A 22,345-nucleotide genomic window follows, 5' to 3' on the forward strand; every position below is an offset into this window, starting at 1 on the left:
TGATGATAGTGCCAGGCGAAGAGAGATAGGGGACACTTTTGCACTGGGCTGGGCGTTGCCATCTGGCCTGGACCAACGTGGTAAAGGACAATTTGTGAAGATTTTATCATGAGCATGTCAAGTACCTCAGTGTCACCTTGGTCTGCAGTGAATGACACACTGGCACTTGAAAAGATAAATTCACTTTCTGTTGGTAGAGATAGGTTCTCAGGGTATATAAACCACACAGATTCTTGCCCACGTTTCAGCTTCTACCATAAACACAATAGACATTTCTGTCGCTGGCGATCAAACAACCCCTCAACACGACAATAGCTCTCAGCTGTATCGAAACTTCATCAACATGGAACTCATCTTGCTCCCGGTCCTCCTTTTCTTGCTGGCTCTCGCCAATGCCACGGCAATCCCCTCATCTCTCTTGGGTGTTGAGACCATTGTCGATCTGGCAAAACGCAACGAAACCTCTGGCTCAGCTGCACTCGCCGATCCTCTCACCTTCAACATCAGTCCTAATGCCGTCGGTCCTCCGTGCGGAATGACCTGGGAAGTCAACATCAATGTCAAGTCTCGTGGCTCCATCGGCGATACCAGCACCTCCTGCAACGCCTTGTACAACTATGTCACCTTGCCGTCCTCGTCCGTTTCTCAGACCATCAGCAAGGATGTCAACTTCGTTTACCTCTGTCCTGACACACCCACACCGATCGTCCCCGAGGGGTATGGGTACCGCGACATCAAGTTCATCGTCAAAGGAGGGTCAGATTTCCCGAGCACTCAGAACACATTCTTGGCCCAGTTGCAGGTCTTGAACATCAACAACAGTCCAGAGACGGATATGAACATGCCGGTTAAGATTGGATACACCGTCACCAACAATGCGGACCCGTTGAAGCAGCTCAACTTGCAGTACATCTATTGTGGTTGATGTCCCACCAGCGAGGATAGACACGACCAAAGGTAGTGAAGACACAAAAGCAAAGCTTTGAGTACAACTTGGAAATCTTTCAACTGGCAAAGGAAGCGAAAATGCATACAACTTCGAAGCACTGGATCAATAGGTCCTTTTGCTAGGGGGTACATAGCTGGTGACATGAGCTCGAAACTGGCGTTGACTAGACATTACAGTGGATTTTCTGATTGCGCAGTCTCGGCCGATTAAACGAAATACATTTGCATCAAGATCGATGTCTCTCTCAATGAATATTGTTCGATTCATGTGCAAGCTCATCGCGGATGGACGTCAACAATAACTAAGGTGCTAGGCAAGCTATTTGTAATTAGGTGATTTCAACCCCCTCCGCACGGGAATGTCTTCCGATCGCCCCAACCACAGCCGTAAATTTCGCACATCGTGTTTCTCCGCATCTTCCTTTTGCCTGGCCTCTCCGACACTCCCTCTTCACGCACCCTCGATACACCTACGCTCCTTTAGAGCATCCCCTCGACATACCCGAGGGAGCTTCATCATGGCAGACCGAAAGTCCGCTTACGGCACCGCTGCCGCCTCCGACACCGACTTCCGCCGCACCTGGGATCGCAGCGAATACGAAGCAAAGGCGAAAAAGGAACAAGAAGAACGTCGGGAAGAAGCCAAAGCTCGCTATGAAGCCAAACTCGAGGGCAAGAAATGGCACAAGCCCGTGGATTTCTCCTCCCTGGAGTCCACGACTGCGCGTGGTTCGAGGTTGGACGTGGCGAGCATGGTCGGAAAGAGCACGATTGTACCTGCAGGCGCGAGAGTCGGGAGGCGGGGAAAAGGTGCAGGATTTTACTGCGAAGCCTGTGATTTAACATACAAGGACAACGTCCAGTACATTGAACATCTGAATTCGAAGCAGCACCTGATCAACACGGGGCAGTCGGGACAGGTGAAACGAGCGACGCTCCAAGATGTTAGGGAGAGGTTGGAAATGCTCAAGGCGCGAAAGAGGCAGCAGGAAGAAGAGGCGAAAATGTTGGGCGAGCTCGACATTCAGGCGAGGATCAAAAAGGCTGAAGAAATTGACGCGGCAGAGCGAGAGGAGAAGAGAAGAAAGAGGAATGAAAAGAGGAGGGCGGCCAAGGAAGGCAAGGGCGTCAAAAAGGAGGATGAGTGGGAGGGACGGCTGGGAATCATCTCTTGACCTGAACGGCATGAAGCCATGCCTCGAATACTATTTCATGGCAGATCATATTCCGCATGATGGTCACAATGAGGAACGGTCTCCTCAACAGCCACTCGACCTGTATTGAGTGCGTCCACCTCGACCGCACTGTCACCAGTTCTTCTCCGAATCAAAAATGTACAAGCGGACAAAGCTATCAGCAACGATTCGGCGCCGTCTTTGCTACAGCATCTGAGTTGGGCTCCATCGAAAGGAATCCTGTTTGATGGAGCGGGTGCCCGCTTGTCCACAATCACACGGCTGGAGTTTGTTTTCCTTCACCAAGTCCTTGAAAAGAATGAGAGGATACGAACTCGCAGCATGAAGCACGACAAAAATCGACCAACACGAATCACTCGTTTGCGTTGGGTACATCGCTATCCAAGGCATAGATGTCTCCTACGCGACAGGGGATCGCCCAAAGCCAACGACTAGGCTATTTGACTGCGGTCAGGACTCCTGCAAGTACCCCGACCTCGTCATCAAACATCAAACTCCAGACTAATGTCCTCTTGGCGGTTAAAGTCTCGTGTGACAATGTCTCGGGCACGAGGATTGTGGACTGTAGCCTTGCCGAACAAGCAGCGCCGCCGGCTGCGGCTCATGAGAACATCGAACCTGAATATCCTGACGTCATTGGCTGGATGTTGGATCCATCATGGATCGATACAGCCTCGCCGAATAACACGACAGAATCTTTGCAAATACCAATTACCACTCTATGGGAGACGTACCCAACAACCTATAGGCAAACCCTCAATTTGACAGGGTTGCGCAATGTAGACTTGCAGCTTTTTCAATGACCAAAACAAGAGAAACTGTCAAAACTGCTTGGCAGCATCACCGACATCGCAATCCACGAGTGACGCATACATTGTCCTCGATCATCATGCGCCCGCATTTTCTCTTCTGATCGAGCATCCCGTGTCTCGTGGAAACCCCACATCGCGATCAGTGACAAACCCTCTCTGCCTTTCAGATCTCCAATGGTTAGACGTGAATGCGGTGCCCCGTCTCTTGCCTTACCATCATCGACGTCACTTCTCCTCGGTTGAGTTGGTGGAGGTATCTGTTCTCTAGGAGGTATTTCAGTGCCTCTCTGCCTTTGTGTTTACTTCATCTTCTGTTTACTCACGATTCATTCTCAGATCCCCTCAAACCTCCAACTTTGACTTACCAACATCAACGACCGCATCCTTCCAAACAACATGGCTGCCGATCCGTATGTCCCTGCCCACTCCTCTCCTGCTCCACAGCTCAGCTCAGCTCAGCTCAGCGGGCGACCAAATCCATCTCCCCCCCCCCCCCCCCCCCTTCACTCATTCCCCTCCACCATGACCACTTGACGTTTTCAAGAGGCGAGGCAAAGAACTGACTCATGTTCCGGGCAAAACACAGGTACACGGCCAAGAACAAAGACGAGCCAGGCCTCGAGGAGAAGATCAATGCCCTCAACGACTTTGTCAGATCTTCCAAGTTTGGCATGATGACCACGCGCATTGCGGACTCTGGTCTGTTAGTCTCGAGGTGCATGGCCCTCGCAGCTCAGGTGTGTGACATATCCGAGATCCTCGCCACCAGCCTTCCTCTGGACACCCTCCCCATGAATCCAGCACGAGCGGATAAAAGATTGGACGCAGAAGGGAAGCAAAAGCATATTACTGACCACCATGGGACCATGGGACAGGAATCCGGCGGAGTCGATCTCCTCTTCCACACAAACACCGAGTCCGGCAAGACATCGGACCTCTCGTCGGACGAGCACGTCAACATGTCCTTCCTGAATTCATCCGGCAGCTGGGCCTCGATCTCCGGCACGGCCAGTATCATCACGGACCGCGCCACTGTGAAGAAGTACTACACGCCCACGCTAAAGACCTGGGTTGGTGACCTGGGCGACGGCCAGCACGACGGCAGCGAAAACGACCCCCGCATCGGCATCATCAAGATCAAGGCCCTCACGGCGACGTACGCGCTCCCCAAGGGGACCATGCTCGGCAGGGGCGTCGAGATGGTCAAGGGCGCCGTCACGGGCGAAGTGGCCAACGTCAACGAGCTGCGCGAGATCAGCGAGCAGGAGTTGCAGCAGTGGCGCAGTTCACACTAGAACGGGGACTTGGACCTCTTCACACATATGAGCACGTGCACTGTTACTCAACCTAGTTTCCCTTCCAGCCTCTTCTTCTCCACTATGCCTCATATGGCGGAGCTGGATCATTGAGCTGGCCAGAGCCCAGAAATGGACATTTGTACAAATTACAGAAAGAAAAAAAAATAACAGTAAAGACGGATGGTCTTGGTGAGACTGGTCAGGTCAGGCCAAAACCACAGACAGAATCAAGGAAAAGCCAAGTCAAACATTTTCAGGTGCCTTTTTCATTTCATTTCTTTTCTACAATGTAGTGTAGCGAAGAGGAGATTTTCTTTCCTTTTGCACTCCCTGTCCCCTTCCTTTCCATTTCACTATCATTTTTCGTGACTGATATTTGCACAAATCCCATGCAACTCGCTCGCTTTTCCACGTTTTCTTCGGTTGGTTGGTTCGGTTTGGTTGAAGGTGGTCCTTTTTCCATTCGTCGGCAGAATCCCTGTCCCTCTTTTTTTAATGTCTCTCACCCAATCCATCTCGCTCGCTGGTCCCGGATTGCACCACCACCACGACGACGAACGAGAAAAGCAACACGGCCGACAAGTCAAAAACACGCGTAATGATACACACTGCAGAGAAGAAGAGAGGAAATGGGGGGGTATCCGTCAGTCTATGTACATGTACAAGAAAATCTCAGCCGTGCGTGCCGTGTATATTCAAACAAAGGTGTAAAAAGCCGGAGGTCCACGAGAGCGCCCGTGCTGCTTGCGAAGTTTATGTTTGCCAGATCGTGGAATTGGGTCGGAAGGATATTCGTATGAGTGGTCACTTTTAACAAGATCGCTATCCGGAGATGAGTTCTTTCAAGCATGTTGCAGGCAATCGAGATGGGCGATCGTAGTCACGAAATCCGATCAAGGTTGTTTGTCTCCTCTCACCCCATAACCCAAACACCACCCTTTTCAAGGCCACTAGAACGCCATATCCATGCAGTTGTTGATGATTAACACACGTGAAATGAATGACTGGTGGTCTGTTCTGAGGTTCGTAAGAATTGGAGCTGGGCAGGTGCTTGAAAGTCGCCGGTTGGCTCCGACACTGGACTTCGCAGTTCCATCATCGGTCATGGCGCAGCCAGACATGGCACGAACTCTTAGACAAAGTGGTCCATTCTCAGATGAGCTTCTTTCGACCGGCAAAACCGGGCTTGATAGGCGTCAGAGGACACCCACTGCCTCAACAGTGCCTCCAGGGACATAAGTCAGTCGTCTACGGCCGAGAGATCCTTCAACGGAACCTTCGTTCACCGCCAAATCTGCCACGACCACGGTCGTTGAATGATGAGTTATCCTGACCGAACGTGCCCCTGCCAGCGCCGGAGGCACCTTGTCCGAATGGATCGCGTTCGTCATACCTGTCGCGACGACCTCCAGGCCGCGATCTCGGACCAGAACTAAATCCAGGGCCATGTCCGCTTTCCTCTCGGAACGTAAGGCCTTGGACACCACCATATCCTATCTTGTCAGCCCAGCTTCTGGTCACAGAAGGCGGCGAGTCAAGGCCCCATCCGTACGTCGCAAGTTCGTTCACTTGGTTGACAATCTCTTGTCTCGAGGAATTGCCAGACTGGTTGAGCACAGACAACAAGCTCTGGTATGCCTTTGCCTTATCAAGCCTGGAAACTTGCCTGACGCCAGCCTCCACCATCTGCATGATCTTGGCAGTTTGTGGTGAAAGTTGTGTGGGTTGAGTCATGTCCAATTTTGCCGTGTCCAGGCTCGTATCTTCGTAGATATTGTGGGCGTGGATGCTGTTGGCTAGTTGTCTATAATCGTTCCGCTCATCATTTTGCAGGAGCAGCCATCCTTGGCCCGGCTTGCCAGCACGGCCAGTTCGGCCCAGGCGGTGGACATAGTCTTCTCTTCTATGAGGTGCGCCCACTTGGATGACATGCGACACGTTGGGGAAGTCCATCCCCCGAGCAGTGACATCGGACGAGATCATCAGTGCGCAGTCGGCATTCCGGAATGCTTGCGAGTTTGCACTTCGTTGCCGCTGATCTAATTGGGACGACATTTCGATGATCTTGCAGGGGGCGAGGGGGTGAGGAGCAAACATGCCTCCTTTGGTTGATGGGTCGCGCAGATTTTTCATGGTTTCGTATGCAATTTTGACCTCATTCAACGACCTAAAGAAAGCAATTGCTTTGAAAGGCATGTTGGTTTCTGGGTCTCTCCTATGGGCCTCCATAGCGTTCCATGCGATCTCGGTTAATGCTGGTATCTGATTCTGCAGGCCTGGCAAAAAGACAATGTGTTGTGGTACGGACTCGTGTGTGGCAGCGTCCTCAGGGTCAACAGTCCTGACGAATTTGAAGTCTGGCTTCATGGTCTCTCTCACCAGGCCAACCACGGATCGGGGCATGGTGGCAGAAAACATGAGCGTCTGACGATGTTGGCGCGTGTGTTTAGGCATGAAACTCTGGATCTCTCTGATTTCTTCGGCAAATCCAATATCGAGAAGTCGATCGGCCTCATCTAACACAAAGGTTTGAATGTTTTCCAGGTTGAGTCCGTTATAGGGGTCGGACAAGAGATCCTTGACTCTTCCCGGTGTACCAACAAGAATATGGCAACCCGACCGCTGCATAAGCTTAAGATGATATTGTTTCTGGGTACCACCGACGGCCAATTGTACCTGGACGCCAGTGCCTCGGACGATCTTCTTTGCCTCCTCTCCAATCTGCTCGGCCAACTCGCGGGTGGGGGAGATAATCAGGGCCCTGGTGTCTCCGATTGACGGTTGTCGACGGCCAAACTCAGGATCCCGAAGCATACGTTGCACAATGGGCATCAGGAACGCCAAGGTCTTGCCGGTGCCGGTTCGAGCTTGGGCAATGACATCTGTGCCATCTAGACACTCGTTGATGGTCATTCTCTGGACTTCCGTCATTGTGTGGATGTTCATCTTGTTGACCAAGGTGTCAATTATTCTCCTATCAATGACGCCTGCATCTCCAAGCTCTGAAAATTTTGTGAATTCTCGATTGACCTCCGATATATCCTCTGCGCCAAAATCTTCCGCACGGGCATGGTCTTCAGCGAGGGCCTGTTGTCGGCGGGGGAATGCCCAGGAGAAATGTCTGACACCGAGGGATCTACCGGATATAGTGCTCGAGATGGGACGAACAAACTGTGTCCGCGCGGAGGATATCGAGACGGATGGCAGGGTCCGAATTGCTTTCAGAACATGTCGCCCATGCCTCGCCGCGCCATACATGATGGCAGAGAATGTGAGGGTAAAGTGGAACTGAGAAAACGACAACGGCAATCCTCCACAAGAAGTAAGGGGAAAAGAGAGAGGAAAGAAGGAATGCAGGTAGATTGTTGGTAATGGAGAAGGTATACGAGGTAGAAAGGCAATGAATGAACCTGATTCCATGCGGCGATACAAAATTTCTACGGGACCGCTAAACAGCTGCGGCGATTGGACCCTGCGGTGGAGGATCCGCTAACCTCTTTAGTACAATAGGGGGATTTCAACTCACCAAAACTTATCCGCAGCCAGAAACTCGTTCCATGGTATTCAATATTAGTTACTGTATCCCTTCTTCTTCAACTGCTCATAGATCGCCACAGCGTAACGCCTTCCAAAGGATCGACATCGACATTATCAAAAGGCTAATGCCCAATCTGAGACACGTATATGCCACGGTCATGATTGTCGCATACCCTGAACCAAGCATTCCCACTCTTGGATGGCATTTGTCCCTAACCTGATTCGCTAAGCATGCATGATACTAACAGTCTCCCCTTTCGAACCTCTAATTCTTTTGACGGTATTATTGAATGCTGCAGAGCGGGATACACTTGGAAAGAAAGAGCAGGTATTGTTGAGGAAACGCACTGATTGCATCGCACTGTCAATATGGCTCTTGTGAGCTGATCGTGGTCGCACCGTGAAACTGAACTCTGTCCGATGTGTGCCAGCTTCTGACTTTCAAGACGACATATTGCAAGCCCGTATCGCGAATTTGTCTCTGCCTCCGAATACAATGTAATACCTCTACCATCTTGGCTAAGCACCAAGCACGGTGCCTACTTTCCACTCGAGCATTCCCAGATTTATCGACGACCGATTTCGGAGCATGCTCGAGATTGCGCGCTTAAGCGTGGTGATTCGTGGCGTGTTGTGGTTTGGCCGGCCGTGTACAGGGAGGGATTCGTCTCAACATTGATGAGGATCCCAAGGCTTGACACCTTCGGTTAAACAAAGGCAAAAGTGGTTGGAGATGGTTGAACCACCATGAAGATAGTTCATGCCTCGGTTGATGGCGTAACTACTACAACATTACTCACCACTTGTTCCTTTCGAGGTTTTCGTGCAGCTTGATGGATTCTCGAGGATGCCGATTCAAGCCTTGAAAAGCCGCACTTTCCGTCGGCTCATCGGGTCACCCAGCGAAGCAGAGGATATCTAGTCTCGCAGGGCCGTCGTGGAGCTGATATTTGCTGTGTTTATTATTCGCTCAGCCCTGTGTTTGCTAGACTCGGCCTGTTGTCCGGCGAGCCAATCGAAGGGGGGGTGAATCGATGAGGATGGCGAGATCAATGGGATCCCCGCAGCCAGGTCCAGCAAGAGGACGAAGGGCGTCGCAAATGATTCGAGGAAGTCAGACGTGGTTCAAACCCTTGAGCCTGGCTGTGGAGATAGCTCACAAGTCCGAGGCGTAATCGCAGATTCGTAGACCTCTGGTATCTGTTTGGGACATTTTGCCTCTGATCATGAACCCCGTCGGCACTTCCCCACGTTTGACTTTCCCAGTCTTACTTCACTTTCACAGTAAATCCGCAGTATATCAGCCCGAGTCTCTTCCTGTTAGCCTCTCATCACTCTTTCTATCACTCCATTGCTCCATCACCAAATCACTAAATCGCTAAATCATCTCGTGGCTCTCTACCACATAGTCGATCCTCTACCACTGTACCCATACTTGCGCACCAAGACACATCTCATCCACCATGGCCCCTCCTACTGCAACATACACTGAGACCAATGTCCCCGCTCCCGGCTTCGACACAGCGGATGCTCAGCCCGCGGGAACTGCACCCAACGAGCCCAAGTTGAAGCAAGGCAATGCCGAAGTTCAGATGCAGAAATTCCCTTCTCCGCCACGCTTCACCGATAAATATGAGGAGAGAGAATATCTCAAGGGTCGTCTGGCACTCGCTTTCCGTCTTTTCGGAAAGTTTGGGTTCGATGAAGGTGTCGCAGGCCACATTACTTTGAGAGATCCAGTCGATCCCACTACCTTCTGGGTGAACCCGTTCGGTTTGGCCTTCTCAGAGATCAAGAGATCTGACCTCATCCTCGTCGACCATGATGGGAAAGTCATTGATGGAGGCCCGAACAGACTGCTCAACCAAGCCGCATACATGATTCACGCTGCCGTCCACAAGGCCCGACCAGACGTCAACTGCGCCGCCCACTCACACAGTATCTATGGCCGCGCCTTCTGTGCCCTCGGTCGACCGATCGACATCATCACACAAGACAGCTGTGCGTTCTACAATGACCTTGCCGTGTACAATTCATTCAAGGGTGTGGTCCTGGCCAAGGAAGAAGGCGAGAACATTGCCCGCGCGATCGGAAACAAGAAGGCTTGCTTGTTGCAGAACCACGGTCTTTTGACAGTCGGACAGACGATCGAGGCCACCATATTCTGGTTCTGCTCGCTGGAGAAGTGTTGCCATGCCCAACTCATGGCTGATGCGGCTGCAGCTGGTCGTGGTGGAACAACCGTTCAGATCGATGACGAGGATGCTGCGTTCACATACAAGTCCGTCGGCACGCCTCGAGCTGGTTGGTTCAGCGCGAAGCCTCTGTTTGATGTCATGGCTAAAGAGGCTGGGGATGAGTATTTGCAGTGAGGGCAGGAGACACAACCTCTTGCTTGACTGCAGGCAAAGAAAACGAGAGTCGCGGAGACCAGGGTGGTCAACGACCTCACTCAAGCCTTACTAGTTCCATGAAAACATGAGTTTCACTATCCATACCCATAAATGATATCGAATACACTGTATTTCCTTCAAGTGCATATTGTTGACCATGATATCTCCTGACATCGGGGCACATGCACCAGGACTCAATAGTATAGTGCAGTCCCTATTTAGATTCTTTACCTCTATGGCCAATGTGTCTGCCTCACCTGGAGCAGTCCGAAGATGGGATGAAACTTTCCGGACCTGCGCTCACATCATCCCAGACGCAGGAATATCCTGATGGCTAGGCCCTGTCAGCTCATTGTAAAGTCAGCCTCGCTTTTTTCCCATCGAATTAATCGTGGTTCAGCGGCATCCTTCGGAAGAAGTTCACCTTCGAAACCAGAGGCTTATCGATATCCACCTGTTTCAGTTTGCGTGGGGTAGAGATGATCGGGGATGGATGGATGTTTCGAGCGGAAGAAAAAGTGCGGGATAATCGTGCGCGTGCTCCACTCCACCAAAAATCCCCGTCTCTCCTTCCCTCGCTCGCTCAGCTGGCTCGTCGGGGCCTGAGTGATATACCCGCTGTCTCCTGCTGGGCTGGTGCGCTACTTGGCTACCTCAGGTGAGGTGTAGAAGTCTGCCTCATGGGCCAAGGGGCCGAGGAAGAGGGCAAAGACTGCAGAACAAGCCACCGAAATACCAAGAGGGGGGTTCGGCTGTGGGGAATGGATTGCCGGCTTTCACTCTATCCGGAACGAACTATTACGATATGCTCGGACGAGTACGAGGTAGAGCTTGCATGATAGTTTGGCTTTTAAGTAGTACCATTTCTTGACAGGTGACAATTTCTACCAGAAGTACACCGGAGACAAAACACTGGAAAGTTACTACTTCTACTACCACTACTACGTAAATAGGGACTTTTGTCGAGTGTGGACGGACAAACTCTCTTGTACTGTAGATCCGAGTAATCAGCCAAAAAAAAGCCAAGGAAAGAAAATGGCCAACAAACTCCCCCTTGTCGCCATCTCGCTCGGCTTCTGCGCCGTCTTTTGGCAGCTGTTTCTTCGAGAGGTCCTCTTCAACGCCGTGGGGTTGGGTCGCACAGTGCAACCGGTCACAGACTTCCCATACCAATGCCACCGAATAAGCGGCGACCCTAATCTTCAGGCCTGTGAGGATATGTGGCTGGATCGGGGATCCAGAACACTATATCTGGCATGCTCGGATTCGCTGGCGAGAAAGGAGTGGATGCCAAAGTATGTGGACAAGCTGACCCGTTGAAAAACGTGCTTTTTGACTTGATATGGGGGGTGGGCAAAATTGTTAAGCATGATAACAGTATTCATCGTCTCAATGCCTCCGGCCGAGCGTTGCAGGACCATATCGTCGCCATGGACATCGACAGCCCGACCAGCTCAGGAGGCTACACCTACCGTGTTCTGAAGACGCAGGGTTTCTCCGGCGTGCATGGCGACGGTCGTATTCATGTCGTCGGCATGACCGGCACCACGTCTGCAGATGGATCCATCGTTCAGTTGTGGTTGATCAACGCGAGTCCCTCTGTTGATTCAGAAACGGGAGAACTGCTCGACAATGCGGTCGTTGGGGGCAACTCAACCATCGAGGTCTTCACCACCGCCCCGCGTTCTGCTAGCATGAAGCATGTCAAGACGTATGCTAACCCCCAGATTGCGACCCCCAACAACGTCGCTTTGACAAAAGATGGCGGTTTCTTCTTCACGAATGATCACGGCCCTCACAAGGTTGGCTTGGTAAGAGAGCCCCTCGAAGGCACGGTTTCACTCACTAACTCTGCGCAAAGCAACATCATCTATCTTCCTTTATTGGCACAGGGGACGTCTCATACTGCAGCGCAGCCGGTGTTTGCAAGAAGGTCGCCTCTGGGTTCAAATTCCCCAATGGACTTCATCTCGGGAGCGATGGCCTTCTCTATGTGCCCAGCGCGGCTGTTGGGGGCATCACCGTTTTCAAACCAAATGCAGACGGTTCTGTGGTCAAGGTGCACAAGATCGACCTTGATTATCCCATTGACAACCTCTCTGAGGATGCCAATGGAGATATCTTTGCCGCGACTCTGCCTAAATCGCTCAAAATGTTGGCTGGATTCGACGATCCACTCAATCTCAAAAGCCCTCCGGCTACTGCATGGCGAATTCGGAGGTTGAATAGAGAGATCCAGGACAAGTATGAGTATGAGCTGACAAAAATCATCGAGGACGCGGAGGGGGAGGAGTTGCCTGGCACGACGACTGTGATCCACGATGCCCAGACCGGAACATTGTTCTTGAGCGGTAAGTGATGCGTCTCCCACAGTATCGAGGGTCGATTTTGAGTAATTTCCCATAGGTGTGTTTTCACCATTCATCACTGTTTGCAGGAAAGTCTGAGATGAGAGCCCGCGGATGTTTTAAAGTACCTGAGACCCAACGGTGCCATGTAGGCCATACTATCTGGTCTGGATTAATGCCACATGACTGTACCGGTCCAGTCTGGATTGAAAATACCCACTGGATTCGAAGCATTTAGAACCAAGTGAGCTTGAATGGTGACGTGCGCTGGTCCAGGGACAGGATCGACAACAGCCAAGCGCCCCTGTTGATCTTGGTTGGCATGCATACGAAGCAGACGGCAGACGACGTCAGCAGGCTGGGCAGTTGGACTTTCCACAGTACTTGGTACTTGGCCCATGGTGTGTATGGGAATTTAATGTGTACTCGGTACCTCTGGTGCCTCGTTCGTGGAATAATAATAATTGGATGATGACGACGAGGAAGAAGGCGAAGGCGGCGAGTCGGCGCCACCGACTGCCGACCTCCGACCTCCAATGAAAATGCATGCATGGTGAAGCGTCGATGACTTGCGATCTGCGGCCTGCTATTCCCCCTGCGCAACTTCTACTCCCACCACCATCTCATCCCAAAGCCCATCCATCGAACGTATGTTCTCATGTCGTTGGCCCCCTCTTTGGCTCCTTGGCTTTTTGTCCATCAGGCCAACGGCGTTCGACCATTTGTCTCTCTGATCCTGACGCCTAACCCTTCACGTCGTTGTCATAGTCTGTCCTTGGTTTTCGTCTCTCGGGCACCGAAACACCAACCGCATCAGCCGTATCATGCTCTTGTTGCCCTTCAGCCTCTACGGCGGGGGAGAGGCCGCCTCCTCTGCCTCACCATCCAAAGTCAGACCTCCTTGGCAAGCCACATTCGTAACCTAGAGCCCTGAGCCCCCGAATCTTTCTTGCGGGGCTCGTTCGTCCCCTGCATGCGGGCCACTCAAGGCACATTCGTCAAGCTGAACACCAGCAGCAAGGAGCCGACATGCTTCATGCACGATGCCCGAGAACCGAATAAATAGGCCTAGAGCTGACTCTGAGTATTTTGTAAGACTGTCAGTGCTCTGTCAACCTTCTACTGAAGCAAAAAGAGTAAGAAATCAACCTGATCACTGTGTAGAGTTCGGAATCTGCTCATCAGGCCTTCTATATCCTCACATTTCCCCACTGTCCTGCAACTATTCAAACCACCGATCTCGACCGTGAACTCTTCTCACCCTCTCCTTGTGCCGTGCAACCCTCGTCCCACGAAGGCGGTTTGAGATCTATTCACTTGAGCTACACAGTCCCCGTTCGCGCAATATCCTCTATTCAAGATGTCAGCCTCGGCGCCAGCACCTCCAACCATTGTGATCAATACTCCTGGCGCACCAACATCGACCGTCTCTGCTCCCAGAACCGAGCCCGCAAAGGTGCGACCTCAGAAGCCCGCCCTTGTCAAGCAGTGCTACCTCTGCGACGAGCAGAACCCTGGCGACTTCTCTCCGACCACCAAATTCCTCGAGACTTGCCTGCTCTGCTCCCGCCATTTCTGCCCCATTCACAAGTCTGTTAGCTGGGACCAGGTCTGCAACATCAATCATGCCGAGTACTACCGCGAATGTTTGGAGAAGGCAAGGCAAGAGTTAATCGCTCAGGGGAAAACATCCGAGGCAAACAGGCGATCTCTTGCGGAGGTGTTGATCAATGAGGGTATTTATCCGAGTTTGGGCGAGCGGGAGAAGGCTATTTTCACAACGAGCCCCGTCAGTGAGAGTGAGTCGAAGCAGAACAAAACCCATCAAAGTTGAGCAATCGTGCTAATGTCTGCGGTGTAGCCAAAATGCAAGAACTCGCCAACTTCCGCTCCCTCGACGCCGCCCTGTCGGGAACTAGCACGCAGCCCAAAAGCCAGTTAATTGAAGAGAAGGACTTTGTCGGGGCAGATATTGCTGTGTAGAGGGGCACCGAGGAGAGGATACATCCCATCATGTACGGTACTTAAGCATCGCACTAGAAAGTCGATGAATGACCAAATGTATCACGGTATATCCCAGCGGCGACGGATTATTGTAAGGGCCCTTGAGGTCCATTTTGTTCTCGCTCTCTCTCTCTCTCGTTACGATGTCTGAGTTTGCCTTTACGCGACATTGATGGAGCAAGCACGAGTGACAAGCATGACCATTTATTTGAGAAGATATGAGAAAGAAAGTCCGTCTCAAACGTCTTGAAGAATTTGGGTTCCTCTACTTGTACAAGTAGAGTCCACTCCATATGCTTTGCTGCTTCAGCCCCGTAACCCGTTTGTTCGAGTTGGCTTTGTGCGGCGACCTCAATCCCTGAAATACTGTCCAGTCCAGTTCCTACACGTGAGCCCTGAGCCCTGAGGCCTGGGTCCGTCAACTCAGAAGACCTGTTGAGCCTATTTCGTTCCACGACGGATTGTAGATGGAAAGAAATCCAGAATACACCATATCCGGCCCGTAGCCAAGCATCGCGGTAACAGACAGACAACGCAATAATGTACTCCGGAGCCTGTATTTTTGATCGACATTACCGAAGTAGAAACACCGTATGTGTGCCTTTCAAGGCTGTATTCATGCGCCCAAGGCCCATAGAGCAAAGCATAAAAACCAAACAACTTCGCTTTCAGCGCGCCGTTCCAATCGTCAATAAGAAGCATCTCGCGCACCATTCCACTGCATGACTTCATTCCTGTTCCTTTGGTTTTTCAGGCACAGACGATCCCTTCGAGGACGCTCATGGCTCTCTCCCCCTCGTGTTCAAAAATCCCGACCACCCGCTCCGCCTCCGCTCTCAGGCCCTCCTCGGTCTTCTTAGCAATGTATTCGATCCATCCCTGTACTGTCATATCCTTCTCGTCTGTGGAGAGTTGAGCGCCCGTCAGGCCAAGCAATATATCCGCATCGGCCTTCTGCGGCGATGTGGGGGTAAAAATCAACTCAATATCCGCAGGCGTCCATTTTGGTATCCCTGGGCTTTCACCGGGAGAGCTGGAGATTGGAAGTCGGTGGCTGGGAGTGGATGAGCTGGGAGGTATAGGAGGTCGTTCGGATGCAGGCCGCGTAGAGGGTGGCGCGTTTTCAATGTCTGAAGTTGAGGGGGAGGGAGCAGGGGAAGAGTTATTGTGAGCTTTTGGCATCGGCGATATGAGACGAGTAGAATCGATCTTGCTGGATTTAAGTTTTGGTGTTCCTGTTCTGGCGGCAGATGTGGACAGGCGTGTCTTCACAGGCGTTGGTGATGCTTGAGGTGGTGGGCCAACAGGACTTAGATGACGAGGCTCATTGGAAATCCGTGGAGGAGTGTTGTTTTCGTTCAGCATTGGATATGAAACCTCTGCGGGGGGAGTAGGTGCTGGGCTGGGTAGAGTGTGTTGCTCTTGAGATTGAGCTTCTGGATCGAGAGCCACCTCGTGAGCATGCGTTGCGACTGGCTCATGCACGCTTTCCGCAAGAATCTCTATTTCATTCATTGCCTCTGGTCCAGATTGGGATTCTTCCTTCTTCGTCCGTGTTGATCTGATGGGTTTTGTTCTCTTTGATTTCGTTGCTTTCGATCGGCCACCGGCAGCTTTCCGCTTAGCTTTAGTGGTAGCAGTTGATGCCGTTGACATGACCGACATGACCGACATGTTGCTTGTATCTATAGAGTCATCGAGGTCTGGTATTAAATCATTGGCAGTGCTCGGGGCTTCTGACAGAGAGGTCAAGTCTTGCGTATTGGACTGTGTTGACAGCCGCGCTGAGGCCTTTGATGAACGTGACGCTCTTGATGTGCGGCCTTTCTTTGCTTTTGGCCGCTTTGCTGGTGCGGTGGTTCCTGCAAAATGGAAAAAAGGACAACTTGGCGACCGCCGATAGTGTTCGTCAAAAGGGTCATCCTTTGGTTCCCAGCCGTCAAGGGACAATTTGCAGTATACGCAGGACACATAATCCTCGCTTTCTGGTAGCGGTGCAAAGTGCCACCCTGCTTCCACCATCTTTTCTACCTTACACTTCCAACCTCTTTTGGCCTCGTGTGGCCATCCGATGGCGAAGGTGGCTCGACGTGCGTCTGCATACAGCTGGTCCGTAGGGTCTTCCAACGTGCTGATGTTTTGTTTCGCATCTTGTGCGGTGCTCATCAAAATCGCCCAGCCGCAGTCGCTTGAATGTTTTAAATGTTCTCCTATCGGATCGTCATCCGGCTCCCAGCCATCAAGTTGTCTTTCGCAAAGGTAGCAGATGGTGTTATCATTGCTGGCACTGGAGGGTTTGTAGTAGAAGCCAGCTCGAGCGAGTTCTTCTGGCGTTGGGGTCTTGTGTGGCCATCCTAGCTTTGATCGCTTTGAAGGTGGCTCGAAGGTCGCAAGTCGCGACTCGTACGTAGCGTATTCCATTGGAATATCGGTGAAGTTGTGAAATCTAATGTAGGAAAGGTGAGGAACCGTTGATTGAAGTTGACTGCTGCCACTGTTTGTTGATTCTGCCGAATTTGGCCACGTGCAGCTTGGCGGGGATGACGTGTAGTCTTCGGGTGACTTTCCTCTTATGTCGCGTCAGATTTCAGCCCATCTCTGCTGTCCTGCGCATACCTACCTTGGTTCGTAGGAGATCGCCATGACTTCTTAAACAATGTCATAGGGATCTCAAGAGACCCAAGCAATGGTGATATACTTGAATCCAAAGACTCTATTTCCGCAAGAATGACCTTACGGGTCGTGCCCAGCATCTTGGGCAAGAGGGGGTTCCAGGAACTTTACGGACCCCCTCGAGGACTACCAATCCTCGGCGCCGCTCAGCGACTCCCTTTCAACTTGGCCATCAGGCGATATGCTACTGTCGAGGGAGAACACAGTCGCGATAGCGCTCCACCTCCAGGATTCGATGCCTCTAAAGCGAAGCAGAACCCCAATGCGACTCCAAGCCAACAGTCGACGACCAGCAAACCCGACTCCTTCGAGCAAGCTCCTTCATCCCGGAGCTCCTCCAAGCCTCCTTCTTCGACTTCAACCCCGACCGACTGGGAAGAAAATCCTGACCTCAGCATTTCAAAATTCTCTGAGCTTCCAGGCAAGGATTTTGGTGTCAATCAGCATATCATCATCAATGAAGAGTTCAAAGAGGCATTGCGGCAAATTCTATGGAAGTTTCGAGCTCCCATCCGCTACGCATTTGCGTATGGCTCGGGCGTCTTTCCCCAAAGTGCGGGAAAGAGCGGAGGCTCCCAAAACCTACACCCAAACCCTCCAGAAGCTGTGGCTAAAGTCCAGGATGGAAACCAGAAGATGATTGATTTTATCTTTGGGGTCTCCTATTCCCAGCACTGGCACTCTCTGAATCTACACGAGCACCGAGATCACTACAGCTGGCTAGGGTCTATGGGGTCCTACGCAGTGTCCAAGGTTCAAGATTCCTTCGGGGCAGGAGTTTATTTCAACCCTTATGTCACTGTCAATGGAACTCTGATCAAATATGGAGTGGTAAACTTGGACACGCTATGCAGAGATTTGTCGGAGTGGGACACGCTATATCTCGCAGGCCGCTTACAGAAGCCTGTGAAAATTTTACGGGACAATCCAGCCGTCCGCCTCGCAAATCAGGTCAACCTAATTGCCGCAGTTCGCACCGCACTGCTCCTTCTCCCCCCCGAGTTCACCGAAAAAGAACTATATTCGACCATTGCGGGAATCTCATACATGGGTGATCCACGAATGAGCATCGGTGGCGATGACCCTCGAAAGGTCGAGAATATTGTGAAGCACCAGTTACCCAATTTCCGCCGCCTGTACGCGCCATTGATTGACAACCTTCCCAACATCTCGTTTAATGATCCGGCCTGCTCAAACAGAGACTGGCTTGATGATCCAACCGTCAATGCCAACTTGGCTCAAAACATGGATCCTGTAACACGAGGGCACATGGTCCGTCGTCTTCCCAACGCCTTCCGGAAGAAACTCTACTTTGAATATCAATCCAAATTCAGAATCCCAAGAGGCGAGTTCAATAAGATGCTCGAGAAGACCAAAGATGAAGACCCAGATCGCATTCGTCGGCGAGAGGGCGGGCCTTTTGAGCAACGAATCGCCCAAGATACCGAGGGCGGTGGATTGAGAGAGGAAGTCAAACAGGTTATTGAGCACACAATTCGGTGGCCGAGTTTTGTGCAAAGCGTGAAAGGGGCATTGACGGCTGGGTGGTCGAGGAGTGTCCGGTACGCAAGGGAAAAAAGGGAGAAGGGCAAGAAGGGTGCACAGGCACTGGGGGAGGATGCCGCGAGAAAGAAAACTGAACCGTAAAAAATCTACATGAAGCCGGGAGCATTTTCTTGTGTGTGTTTATAAATGATGGAAACCATCTGACGAGAGAGCAGCTACTTTCCTGCGCCGTCTAGAATTACTATAAAGTACAAGAGCATTTAGCAATGCCCCGAGACGAACGAGAAGGTTTTTCTTCCCTTACCGCCTTGTTCAGTGAGACATAGGTGTTCCCCCCTTACAGACCGCTGTTGCCCATGCCCACCCTGTCCCGACAGCGAGTTTGTTAGTTCAACCACCCCTCTACAAACTCTCTTTCTCGTCCACCTTCCCATCGGCCCCGTCGTATCCGTTGACAAAGTTCTTCCCGGCCTTCCAGAGCACGTAGACCGGGATGCCGACGCTCCAAGTCCAGACGGCGGAGCGCAGGTAGCTGGCCGGCTCGCTGCGCACGGTCATGTACAGGATGCTGTAGAGGGTCCGGGCGACGAGATACTCTGCCGCGCAGGTGTTGAGCTCGCGGGCGTCAAGTTTAGCGTGCGTGCCTGCGATCTATATCGTGACGATGGACAAAGACACACCCATCACGTTAGTTTTTGATATGTAACATGTGGGCGGGTTTTTTTGCTGGCTGTTTTGCATGGATAGACAGGATTTGGACTGGAATGAAAGCAGGTGGAGCACGACAAACAAAGGAAGGCACAGGAGGATCCGAAAGGAGTGGGGTGGGTGCGTGCATGTGGGGAGGTGGGAGATGTGAAATAAGCCAGGGGCCAGAGTCAAGGGGCTGGTTCATACCATCGCAGCCGCAAACAGGGGAAACCCCTCCAACGCATTCAGATGGCATCCCCGGGCACGCCAGAGCACGTCGGCCGTGGCCTTGGGCAGCGTCGGCGCCAGCGTCGCGAGCTGGGCCCGTGGCACCAGGTTGGAGTAGGCGTAGCCTGATGCCTTCATCAGTTTGGAGAAGAGGTACAAGTGCGGCGGCACTGAGAGCATGTACGCCATGGGCACCGAGTGGAGCGCAAAGGCGTAGGAGGAGAAGTAGGTCGATGTCCTGCTGACGGGCAGGGTCCCTGCCTTGGCCCGGATGGTGGCATCGGAGACGGCAGGGTCGGTATGCATCATGGAAGAAGACATGATATGGGCGTATGTTGACGGTGAAGGATGGCCACGGGGCGGGATTTGAAACGAGACAGGTTGTTTTGTGCAACGAACGACGTTTGTCCTCTCTCTCGCACACACACGCACACACACGCACACACATATATACGCCAGGGTTCATTATGCACCGATAGACACCCAAGACATGCTTGCGTTATGCTACCGGCGACAGCATAACGTACATCACGCATCTCTTCGTTAGTGGTTGGACACGCGGCCTATCAGAGTGGGGCTTCGTGACAAGACGCGCGAAGATTTATATCATTAACTTAGCTGGTTCGGTTCGTTGCATGCAGTGTAATTGATATGTGAATATCTTACAGTCCAGACGTAACTCGGCAGGTTGCTGTCACTTTTAGCGGTCAGTGCCGCCGCTTTTTAAAGAGGTCGCCTAGATGTCGCCTGGATCCACAACCACGTGGCGGCTAGTCCGTACGCGTCTATATAAACATCCAACAGACAGCAAACAAGAAAGAATATTTCTACCATCTATCACCCCATCGTTCATCGCTCCCCTGAAGCATCACTCTATCATTCATGATCAGCATCACAAGATGGCGAGCCAAAACCCTTTCGGCCCTCAACCAGATTTCGACCTCATTGCCGATGAGCTTAGGAAGACGCAAAATCTCCCTGCGGTGACCAATGGCGACCGAATTCTAGCTCAGATTCAAGCCCTTCATCAAGAATTCACAGTATTTCGTCAAGAATCTGCAGAATTTCGTCAAGAGGCTGCAGAATTTCGTCAAGAAACTGGTCGGGAATTCGCAGCCATTCGTCAAGAGCTTACAGAATTTCGTCAAGAAACTGGTCGAGAATTCACAGCCGTTCGTCGAGACATCGCAGGTGATCGTCGAGACATCATAGGTCTTCGTGAAGACGTCGGAGGCACTCGTGAGGACATCACAGGCATTCGTGAACACGTCACAGGTCTTCGTGAAGACGTCGGAGGCATTCGTGAAGACATCACAGGTCTTCGTGAAGACGTCGGAGGCATTAACCTGGCGATACGCGCATCGTATGTACATATATACCTCTCCATCCCTTGGATATTGACTGTACTAATTTCTATAGGAATCACAACAATACAGCTCGAGTCCAAAACACGTACCTTGCAACCAGCTCGGACCCTCTTTCACCATTCGTCAATGCCTCGACTGCAGACCCTATCCCAAACTTTCCTAGATCACCACAGGAACTTGGGCAATTGACTACGAACCGCATTAATCTTATCTTGCGACAGCTAGATCTTGCCCCTGGCCCAGGGGTGGATCTGGCGACAAAGAAGCAGATGCTGAGAGTGCATATTGGGTTGACAGAGGTCGCCGGCCGATCGCCTCCCTGACAATGACACAGGTCTAGTGAATTCAAGGGAGGGTGGGAGGCGCTTGAGATAACATGTCCAGTAGGGAAAGGGGAGATGCTCAGGATAATAACCCGAAAGTCCGGTAATGAAAGGGAGGCGTTTGAGACAACAGCATCGGAGGTCAGAAACAAAGGTTCAAAGGCTCAGGGGCATGGGCATGGGCAGGGGCATGGATCAAAATTGTTTTGTAATGATGAGCTACGATCAATGAGCACCAAATTCATGAGTTGAACGAGCAGTGAACTTCACTGCAATCACTTTCCAAGAACAGATTCACTGTCCGTCCTCGCTCTCACAATAAGGACAACATGTCCGACGTCCTTTATGGTAGTATGATTTGCCTCCACGTCTCTTGTCACAAACCATACCCACCCTTTTCATTCTTCCCTTTCCTCTCCCCCCGGTTGAGCACCTCTTTACTTGTCAGGTTGCCTACGCCTTCGAGCAAGCCACCCTTGCCGAACTGCCCGCCTACCCCGTTATTAACGTCGTCCTGGATGGCGTCTACGTTCTCGTCGCCGGTGATTTTGGTCTTGCCCAGGTTATCTACGTCGCAGTTCAGTCAGCAAAGGAGCACACCAAAACGGGGTAGGAGCCCTTGGCGGTGGGTGAAGTGTTCTAGTGTCTCGTACCTTTGGCGACATAGCTGGTCTTGTTCTCCCCAAACCAGCCGAGGACTTTGTCTTCAATCCACGGCACCCACGACTCGTATTGCTTGTTGTACCAGTTCTTTGCGCCTTCCATGACGTAGTGAGCGTTCAGCGGGGGAATTGAAACGCGCTTCTGCCGCTGGGGATGTGCTATAAGGCTATCGCTGGTGCAGCCCCAAAGAAAAGTTAAATGGAGGCCTCTGGGGGAGACTATGGGAAGTTTTGGTTCGTTCTTGATGGGGTTTGCGTGGGCAAGACAAATACCGAGTCAGCCAGAGACGGGCACATCAAATACCATATAGAGCCTTGGAATGAGGGACGATCACGCATGCAGAAATGCCCGTTGGAGCC

General features: G+C 51.8%; 13 protein-coding genes across 13 annotated transcripts; 9 read left to right on the forward strand and 4 right to left on the reverse strand.

Annotated features, from left to right (window-relative positions):
- Positions 1 to 343: 343 nt before the first annotated feature.
- Positions 344 to 925, forward strand: AYO21_04710 (hypothetical protein; the record flags this gene model as incomplete). The annotated part of the gene is made up of 1 exon (XM_022654682.1): positions 344 to 925. The coding sequence occupies one exon, from the start codon at positions 344 to 346 to the stop codon at positions 923 to 925; it is 582 nt and encodes a 193-aa protein (XP_022513049.1).
- A 541-nt stretch (positions 926 to 1,466) lies between these two features.
- AYO21_04711 (hypothetical protein) lies at positions 1,467 to 2,123 on the forward strand (the record flags this gene model as incomplete). Its single annotated transcript, XM_022654683.1, has 1 exon — positions 1,467 to 2,123. The coding sequence occupies one exon, from the start codon at positions 1,467 to 1,469 to the stop codon at positions 2,121 to 2,123; it is 657 nt and encodes a 218-aa protein (XP_022513050.1).
- A 413-nt stretch (positions 2,124 to 2,536) lies between these two features.
- On the forward strand, positions 2,537 to 2,947 carry AYO21_04712 (hypothetical protein; the record flags this gene model as incomplete). Its single annotated transcript, XM_022654684.1, has 1 exon — positions 2,537 to 2,947. One exon carries the CDS (start codon positions 2,537 to 2,539, stop codon positions 2,945 to 2,947), a length of 411 nt encoding a protein of 136 aa, XP_022513051.1.
- Positions 2,948 to 3,522: 575 nt separating this feature from the next.
- AYO21_04713 (hypothetical protein) lies at positions 3,523 to 4,251 on the forward strand (the record flags this gene model as incomplete). The annotated part of the gene is made up of 1 exon (XM_022654685.1): positions 3,523 to 4,251. One exon carries the CDS (start codon positions 3,523 to 3,525, stop codon positions 4,249 to 4,251), a length of 729 nt encoding a protein of 242 aa, XP_022513052.1.
- A 1,269-nt stretch (positions 4,252 to 5,520) lies between these two features.
- AYO21_04714 (hypothetical protein) lies at positions 5,521 to 7,512 on the reverse strand (the record flags this gene model as incomplete). Its single annotated transcript, XM_022654686.1, has 1 exon — positions 5,521 to 7,512. One exon carries the CDS (start codon positions 7,510 to 7,512, stop codon positions 5,521 to 5,523), a length of 1,992 nt encoding a protein of 663 aa, XP_022513053.1.
- Positions 7,513 to 9,254: 1,742 nt separating this feature from the next.
- On the forward strand, positions 9,255 to 10,163 carry AYO21_04715 (hypothetical protein; the record flags this gene model as incomplete). Its single annotated transcript, XM_022654687.1, has 1 exon — positions 9,255 to 10,163. One exon carries the CDS (start codon positions 9,255 to 9,257, stop codon positions 10,161 to 10,163), a length of 909 nt encoding a protein of 302 aa, XP_022513054.1.
- A 1,056-nt stretch (positions 10,164 to 11,219) lies between these two features.
- On the forward strand, positions 11,220 to 12,543 carry AYO21_04716 (hypothetical protein; the record flags this gene model as incomplete). The annotated part of the gene is made up of 3 exons (XM_022654688.1): positions 11,220 to 11,479; positions 11,563 to 11,995; positions 12,046 to 12,543. 3 exons carry the CDS (start codon positions 11,220 to 11,222, stop codon positions 12,541 to 12,543), a joined length of 1,191 nt encoding a protein of 396 aa, XP_022513055.1.
- Positions 12,544 to 13,892: 1,349 nt separating this feature from the next.
- Positions 13,893 to 14,515, forward strand: AYO21_04717 (hypothetical protein; the record flags this gene model as incomplete). The annotated part of the gene is made up of 2 exons (XM_022654689.1): positions 13,893 to 14,331; positions 14,394 to 14,515. 2 exons carry the CDS (start codon positions 13,893 to 13,895, stop codon positions 14,513 to 14,515), a joined length of 561 nt encoding a protein of 186 aa, XP_022513056.1.
- Positions 14,516 to 15,286: 771 nt separating this feature from the next.
- Positions 15,287 to 17,179, reverse strand: AYO21_04718 (hypothetical protein; the record flags this gene model as incomplete). Its single annotated transcript, XM_022654690.1, has 2 exons — positions 15,287 to 17,105; positions 17,157 to 17,179. The coding sequence occupies 2 exons, from the start codon at positions 17,177 to 17,179 to the stop codon at positions 15,287 to 15,289; spliced, it is 1,842 nt and encodes a 613-aa protein (XP_022513057.1).
- An 84-nt stretch (positions 17,180 to 17,263) lies between these two features.
- Positions 17,264 to 18,856, forward strand: AYO21_04719 (hypothetical protein; the record flags this gene model as incomplete). Its single annotated transcript, XM_022654691.1, has 1 exon — positions 17,264 to 18,856. The coding sequence occupies one exon, from the start codon at positions 17,264 to 17,266 to the stop codon at positions 18,854 to 18,856; it is 1,593 nt and encodes a 530-aa protein (XP_022513058.1).
- A 261-nt stretch (positions 18,857 to 19,117) lies between these two features.
- Positions 19,118 to 19,954, reverse strand: AYO21_04720 (hypothetical protein; the record flags this gene model as incomplete). The annotated part of the gene is made up of 2 exons (XM_022654692.1): positions 19,118 to 19,366; positions 19,613 to 19,954. 2 exons carry the CDS (start codon positions 19,952 to 19,954, stop codon positions 19,118 to 19,120), a joined length of 591 nt encoding a protein of 196 aa, XP_022513059.1.
- Positions 19,955 to 20,532: 578 nt separating this feature from the next.
- On the forward strand, positions 20,533 to 21,323 carry AYO21_04721 (hypothetical protein; the record flags this gene model as incomplete). Its single annotated transcript, XM_022654693.1, has 2 exons — positions 20,533 to 20,996; positions 21,053 to 21,323. The coding sequence occupies 2 exons, from the start codon at positions 20,533 to 20,535 to the stop codon at positions 21,321 to 21,323; spliced, it is 735 nt and encodes a 244-aa protein (XP_022513060.1).
- A 376-nt stretch (positions 21,324 to 21,699) lies between these two features.
- AYO21_04722 (hypothetical protein) lies at positions 21,700 to 22,088 on the reverse strand (the record flags this gene model as incomplete). Its single annotated transcript, XM_022654694.1, has 2 exons — positions 21,700 to 21,890; positions 21,977 to 22,088. The coding sequence occupies 2 exons, from the start codon at positions 22,086 to 22,088 to the stop codon at positions 21,700 to 21,702; spliced, it is 303 nt and encodes a 100-aa protein (XP_022513061.1).
- Positions 22,089 to 22,345: the final 257 nt, after the last annotated feature.

This window comes from Fonsecaea monophora (genome assembly GCF_001642475.1).
Source record: "Fonsecaea monophora strain CBS 269.37 chromosome Unknown Scaff27, whole genome shotgun sequence".
Classification (NCBI taxonomy): Eukaryota; Fungi; Ascomycota; class Eurotiomycetes; order Chaetothyriales; family Herpotrichiellaceae; genus Fonsecaea; species Fonsecaea monophora.